Here is a 7,368-nt window from a genome sequence, read left to right as displayed (position 1 = left end):
TCCCCTGTATGTTGCTACCTCAACGGTAGTACCGCTGGGGCGAGCGGTAGTACCACTCCGGCGACACTGCCACCTCGGGATGCTTCTTCTGAGCACTATACTCTGGGTACTTCCGCCCGAGCGGTAGTACTGCTCCCTGGAGCGGTAGTACCACTTGTGTGCGGACTGAGGGCATAACGGTTGGATTTGGGAGGCCTATAAAAGGGGGTCTTCTTCCCCATTGGTTGTAATCCTTTGAGCTCGTGTTCTTCCCCCATTCTTGACCTTCTTTGAACTTGCTATCTCTCAATCCCTCCAATGATTCTTACTAGTTCTTGAGGGAAAAGAGAGAGGAGATCTAGATCCACATTTCCACCAATCATTTTCTCCTCTATGTGAGGGGAACCCCTTGGATCTAGATCTTGGGGTTCTTGGTGTTCCCCTTCTTGTTCTTCCCCTCATATTCCACCATAGCTTTCATTGCTTTGGTGGGATCTGAGAGTGAGGAACTTTGGCACTCTGTGTGCCCTTGCCATTGCATTAGTTGCATCAGTTTCAGTTCTCCACGGTGATTTGTGTAAGTGAAAAGTTGAGAAGTTTATTACTCTTGGGTGCTTGGTACCCTAGAGCTTGTTCCTCTTGGGTGCTTGGGCGTCCTAGACGGTTGGTGGTGCCTCGGAACTCAATCATTGTGGTGTAAAGCTTCGGGCAAGCGTTGGGGTCTCTAGTTAGGTTGTGGAGATCGCCCCGGCAATTTGTACTGGTTCCGGTGACTGCCCCCAAGGGTTGCCAAAGTGTACGGGTTCAGTGACCGCCCCCAAGGGTTGCCATTTGTACGGGTTCAGTGACCTCCCTCAAGGGTTCCTTAGTGGAATCACGGCATTTTGCATTGTGCGAGGCATGAGGAGATTACGGTGGCCCTAGTGGCATTTTGGGGAGCATTGTGCCTCCACAACGCTCCAAACGGAGATTAGCATCCGCAAGGGTGTGAACTTCGGGATACATCGTCGTCTCCGCATGCCTCGATTATCTCTTACCCGAGCCCTTTACTTATGCACTTTACTTTGTGATAGCCATAGTGTTTCATGTTATATATCTTGCTATCACCTAGTTGTTTATCTTGCTTAGCATAAGTTTTTGGTGCACATAGGTGAGCCTAGTTATTTTAGGTTTTATGCTTCACAAATTAAACGCTAGTTTTATTCCGCATTTTTTCAAGCCTAAACCGTAATTATTTTAAAGCGCCTATTCACCCCCTCCCCTCTAGGCGACATCCACGATCTTCCAGCCTTAGCACTGACCGGCATATTTGAATTCTGGTTGTTCTGACCCATTTCCGGTGCTTCCAAGAAGGGTTGAACATGTACCCCCACACTTGTGTGCAAGCTTCATCTTGTTCTTGAGTCTCATCTTAAGAGAGGAAAATCCTAGAGAGAGGGGAGAGGTTGAGCATCAAGCAAAATCATCTTCAAGTGTAGAGGTCTTGATCCATTACTCTAGGAGATTTGGCGTCTCCTAGACAGCTATACCTTGTGTGGGAGCTTCCATCGTGTGGATTTGCCTCTGAGCAAGTATGTGAATGACCATGGACCACTTCAAGATCCACCAAGAATATCTGGGGAAGCTCATGAAATTGGCTCAAGGAGAAGAATGTGGAGTCCAAGTGACTTCATAACTATGGCATTGCCTCTCCAACAAGTTAAAGTCTCTCCGACAAATAGACAATGACTTATTCATATGAATGCACACGATCAATCCGAGGTCTTGCGGATCAATGTGGTTGTCCATTTGTACTTGGCGATAAACAATTAAGAGTTTCTTTTAAGAAACACCAATACAATGTAGACGCTCACTCTCGCGCACACACATACAAATTCTACTAAAAAATGGAGTCGCAAAGTTTCAAGATTGATGAAATCATCACAAAGCACATGCGGATCGTTATTGACGAGAATGTGTCTTCCACATAAAGAATAATCACATTAATATGGTACATGCCTATAGTTGATCCATGGTGAGCTAGAGGCACAACCTTTCTCGTCATGCAAGCAAAATTGTTGGTTCTCGGCAAAGCTTAAATTTAGAGAGAGAAAACTCACATTTTATATCATGGAATTCTACCTTGTATGATTTGAGTCTACCAACACAATGATACAACAATGTTGCAATTCTTGGAGGGCCCATGAGCACATATTCCCTATGTTCCAAATACTCCCTCCGTCCCACAATATAAGAGCGTTTGACACTAGTGTAGTGTTAAAAACGCTTTCATATTATGAGACGGAGGGAGTACAAGGCAAACCATTTTCAAAAGTGAAATGTTTCCACATCCATAATGTTTATAGATAAATTATCTGTACAAACAATACCAAATTAGTACCATTAGATCCATTATGAAATATTTCTTCATATTTTATTTATTTGGCATTGTATATGTTAATATTTTTTCCTACACATGGCCAAACATAGAAAAGATTGACTTGTAATTTTTTTATTACATTATATTTTGGCACAGAGGGAGTATAGATAACAAATTAAGAAATATAGAACTTTTACGCATGTATATAGAAAAAGACTATGTTTCCACCGTAGGCCGAAAGCCAAATTGAACATCTGTAAGCATGATCACATAGTGCTGTTTCTTTTCATGTAATTTTACAAGCAAATATTTGATTCAACCATTTACAGAACATATTCCTCAAATGTTTTTTATAACCAGAAATCACCTCCAATTCATGGGTCATAACATGGTGCGTGCACAGTTCTTAGCTATGTGTTGTTGAAATCTTCTCAATTTGCGTTGGATATGATCTCAATGAGAAAAATGATCAGTACCAGAACTGTAATCGACAGACATCAAATTGTTATAGTTGTCATCAGTGCTTAGCCAAACATAAATCAATGGTTGCAAAAAGTGTCAAGATAGTTGCTCTTATTACAAGTTCATGAAATCGAAACACAGTCACAGGACAATTTGCAGACTCGACAAATATTTCAACTTGAACAAGGTTCTGGCCAATGATCAGGCTCACTCACTGGGTTCTGGACTTCTGGTCAATGACCAGGCTCACTCACTGAAAGTAGCGCCCCAATATCATTTCAGCTTTTCAAAGAGCTTTGGTGCTACCTGCAGATGCATATACGAGGCATGTTATTTTCAATCTTGGCAGTGCTTTCTTATAGCTGTTTTTTTAACAGTATCCATCTCTGACTTGAGAGGAAGTACTTACACATTTATCGATGCATGACCAATAGTCAAAATATTGCCCAGTGCAGTGCTTGTGCCCGGTATCATCAGCCTCAACTCTCTTGATACATTTCTGTGCATCATACAGCCACCACACAGGTTGGAGAAGTAATCCCATAGGAGTATCATGTTGACATAATTCAAACAGCATGGCGATGAAAAATCAAATTGAGTATGAAGAAGAATATTACTAAGTCAATGAAGAACTAAATGGTTTTCAACCTTACAATTTAAGCGGACATTTGTGTTGTTCCAACAGAACAAATGATAGTAGTTCTAATCAGTTACCAAATATACTGTGTTTTGGAAACAGCATCATAGAGAGCAGAGGATTATATGAATCCTTCACAGTGCAACCAATCTACAGGCTATTATTTAACTTTCACTGAAATAATTGAACAGATTGTCACTACAGAAAGTAACAAAATTGAGCTATACAACTTTTCTTAAGATGTGAAGGATGATGTGAAGGGTGATATTTGAACATGAAAATTAAAATAAAGCTTCAGTACAAAAATACCATGAATATCACAGCGGAAAAACTTTCACATTCACATGGCCAAATAGTTTCATAATTATGCTGACCAAAGAGTGTCATTTCTCGTAACTTCCATAATGGAAATAGCAGTATTGTCGCATTAAATTCCCCAATCAAAATTAAGAGGGTGTTACAACAAAAGAAAGAAAGTAAGAGCACACCTCATACTCATACAGTGGCTTTACACACTGTGGCTTGCACCGCTCCTCGAGATACTTCTTGGGATCAACGGGTTCCTCATCCGCCCTGAGATAAAACAACAATAGAAACAATGAAAGCTGAGAGAATGAAATTGACTGTTTCATAACCTTTTATGAATGGTGCAACACATGGCCTTTCTGGTATGAAAACCATAAGTCGGCCATCTAATAACTACATAATCAACATAAAGAGCTACGGACGGGATAAAATGCACTGCGTAGACAGGTAGCTCACAGGAGACATATTGTTCTATTCTAGGCTGGTTATTTTCTCCTACCTATCCCTGGAACGTCATCTTTTACATCAGAGGATAACAACACGAAGACATCAGCAAAGATGAACACCCAAGGAGACCATGCTATGCTAACAAGAATATGACTAGAACCTCCCAATTCCAGATAAGATGGGGTTCAAGTCAAATGCACCTTAACCCTAGAAAATATAGTAAGAAAGGGATTCTCATCTCAAATTATCCATGCAGACATGCGGTGTGAATTGCAATGCACTAGTTTAGAGCCTACTAACAGTCGACATGCTAGCAGCATACACATTTCCAATTGTTAATGAAGTTGGAGCGGATTGTACAACACGACTATATCCCTACACAGTAGAAGATAACCTCGAACTCTTGATTCTCCAAGTAAAATAAACATCAAGCTGTCCACCATGCCAGAAACTGTCCATCTATCTACGCAGTTATCTTAGCTGTGTAGTACTAATCAACAGCTATAGGGCACACTGAACCCACAAGACAACCAAGCGAGCTTGTTCTTGTCCTTTCTTGATTTGAATCTGTGACCCACCGCCCACGAGACACTATTCATCCTATACACTAACCCGCTAGATTCTTGGTGCGAAATCTGACGCTACCTCAATCTAGTTCCAATAGAAAGGAGATAAACAATGCAACTACTGACATACTGCTTTAATCTTTCTAAACCAAGCACAAGCTAGCCATGTAAAACAGAAGCACAAAACTCTGACTTCATAATAACATAACATGCATAAACAGCTGCAGATGGGGCATTAATGCATTTGGGGTTCAGGTATCATATCCTCCTACCTATCCCTGGAACACCATATCTTCCATCAGATGCATTAATCAAGATTAAGTGGTCTCTAAGATGAAACACATGAGAGCGCAGCAGCGTGATTAAAAGAAAAGGATCTAAGAGCATCTCTAGCCCATCCCCCATAAGTTGATTCCTCATCTTATTCCCCATCCTTTAATTCCCATATTTTGGGGGGTTAAGGGCATGTTTGGTTTGCGTCCTCAACATATTTTGCCTGGCCTGGAGTTGTGCCTGGGTTTCATGCATGCTTGTTTGGTTGCTACCCTGTGAAAAAGAAAGCTCGCCTGGCCTGGATTCTTTTGTACCGTGATTAGCCTGGTTGGACTCCAGGCACTGCAATTAGCCTGGCCCAGGCGATCGAATTCGAACGCCTGGCCGTGCGGTCACGAGGCTACCAGCAGCCTGGATGGATATTTGCATTAAATAATAGTTGCATGGACTGATTGATGGGACGTTGATGCTTTGCCTGGCCCAGGCACGAACCAAACGCTTCAGCACCACACAAGCCTGGTCAGGCAGAAAGATTTTACATCTCACGTCCACACCAGGCAGCATCAGCGATCCAGGCACGAGGGTCAGGTCACAAACCAAACTGACCCTAAACTTTTGTTCATCTAGCCCACCCCCCAAGCTTAATCCGCCAAAACCTCAAATTTCCACACATTAGGCTTGCGCGATTCATCGAACACCTACAGCATGCAAGAGTCATGTTGCGGTAATTTCCATTGTTACAACATGCAGCAGACACTGTCCCCAATTTGAGGAGTACCACAAGGCGGTGAAGCTCAAGGCGAGCAAGCTGCCCAAGAAGCATGTTCTAGCTCAAGAAGTGCTCTTTCAATTCCAAAATTCATGGACGAGCTGAACGAATGCAAGGCATATGTGGATAACGAGCGAGACGGCGCCAAGTCGGGGCTATCGAGAGCACGAGCCATGGCAAAGGAGCTGGAACGCCAAATCAACCAGACCAAGGCCAAAGCGACGTCCTAGAGGTCAGGGCTGCAAGCAATGTGGGCACCCAGGACACGAAAGAACGCCGTCGAGGAGGCCTCAGATGCCCAGTAGGCTGAGGTGTCGCAAGAGCTGGACCGCGTCAAAGAGGGAGCTCCGCAAGTTGAAGTTGGAGGTGAAGTCCGCGGCAGAGGCCAAGGCCAAGGCCGAGAGCGACCGCGAGACAGAAGAACTAAGAGGAGCAGGACAAGGTGTTGCTGCAGGCTCCAGAGGCAGAGCTGTCCATGGCGAAGAAAGTAGTCCTCCGCGGCAATGGTGCCGCCGCCGCCGCGGAGACAAAATTCACCTCCGCCGGCAGGATTCCAGCGCCGGAGAGGGTGGCTGGAGGTGCAGCACAGATTAGGGGATCCATTTCCCTGGTCATCGGGGCGGCAAACGGCCGGTGGCGCGGGTTGCGGCGGCGTGTCGGGCGGGAGACTAGCGGGTCGAGCAGTATTCCTCATTTTTACTGAGAAGTGCCTCTCCCAGGGCAAATATGGGCTAGAAGGAACTTTTGGGGGATGAAAAGCTAATTTTTGGGGGGATTAAAGGAAATGGGGGATGTGCCATATGAGTGATAAACTGATAATTCCCCGAACCCCAAAAGTTCGCCCCATATTTAGCCTTTGGGGATGGACTAGAGATGCTCTAAGACACCCCAATTCTACGCTTGATGGGATCTCATTCAAATGCATTTTAACCTCCTCAATAAAGCAGTAATCAAAATTATTGCAACACACTGGTTTAGAGCCCACTAGGCACTAGCAGATACATACACATTTCCATCAGTAGATGCAGTGTATCACCACACATTACAGAAGATAGCATCGAGCTCATGATTCTCCAAGCGAAAGCAAGCATCGAGCTGCCCACACGCATGGAAAGGCACCAGGGCAGCTCGCAATCTAAACCCCAAGACCACAGAGCGAGTTTGTTCCTCCCCATTCCTGATCATTTCCAGGCCGTGACCCAGCAGAGACCAACCAGACCATACCCCAACCCGCTGGATTTCTGGCGTAAATCCGTAGCTCCATCGACATAGCTTCGATCGAAAGGAAACAACCAATGCAGCTACACGCATAAATGACACGCAACGCACGGATCGCGGGAAGCAGGCAAACGATATTCAGACGCTACCGAGCAACGAACTGGAAGGAGACGAGGGCTCAGAGATGGAGGAGTACCCACATGGCGATTACGCGGCGCGGTCCGAGCGGGTGGGTTCTGCTCCTGGCGAAAGGAGGGGAGGGGATCTGGAGGGGGGAGGCTGGTCGAAGTTAGGGTTCGCGAGTGGGGAAAATTCGGGAAATGGTCCGTGGACCACGGGAGCAACGACGGGG

At 44.8% G+C, this 7,368-nt stretch overlaps 1 protein-coding gene across 1 annotated transcript; it reads right to left on the bottom strand.

The window, feature by feature from the left end:
* Positions 1-2,820: 2,820 nt before the first annotated feature.
* Positions 2,821-7,368, bottom strand: LOC123096421 (cytochrome b-c1 complex subunit 6-1, mitochondrial). The gene is made up of 4 exons (XM_044518167.1): positions 7,217-7,368; positions 3,926-4,010; positions 3,210-3,299; positions 2,821-3,106 (listed from the first exon to the last, which is right to left on the bottom strand). Coding segments are annotated over exons 1-4 (210 nt in total). The 5' UTR covers positions 7,219-7,368; the 3' UTR covers positions 2,821-3,073.

This window comes from Triticum aestivum, chromosome 4D, assembly GCF_018294505.1.
Source record: "Triticum aestivum cultivar Chinese Spring chromosome 4D, IWGSC CS RefSeq v2.1, whole genome shotgun sequence".
Classification (NCBI taxonomy): domain Eukaryota; kingdom Viridiplantae; phylum Streptophyta; class Magnoliopsida; order Poales; family Poaceae; genus Triticum; species Triticum aestivum.
Note: the sequence above shows the minus strand (reverse complement) of the source record. Positions and strands in the feature narration are given on the sequence as shown.

Coding starts and splice junctions, on each gene's coding strand:
- LOC123096421 (XM_044518167.1), bottom strand. Junction 3,300..3,925: donor AGCCACTGTATGAGTATGAG/GTGTGCTCTTAC, acceptor TATGATGCACAG/AAATGTATCAAGAGAGTTGA. Junction 3,107..3,209: donor GGTCATGCATCGATAAATGT/GTAAGTACTTCC, acceptor ATGCATCTGCAG/GTAGCACCAAAGCTCTTTGA.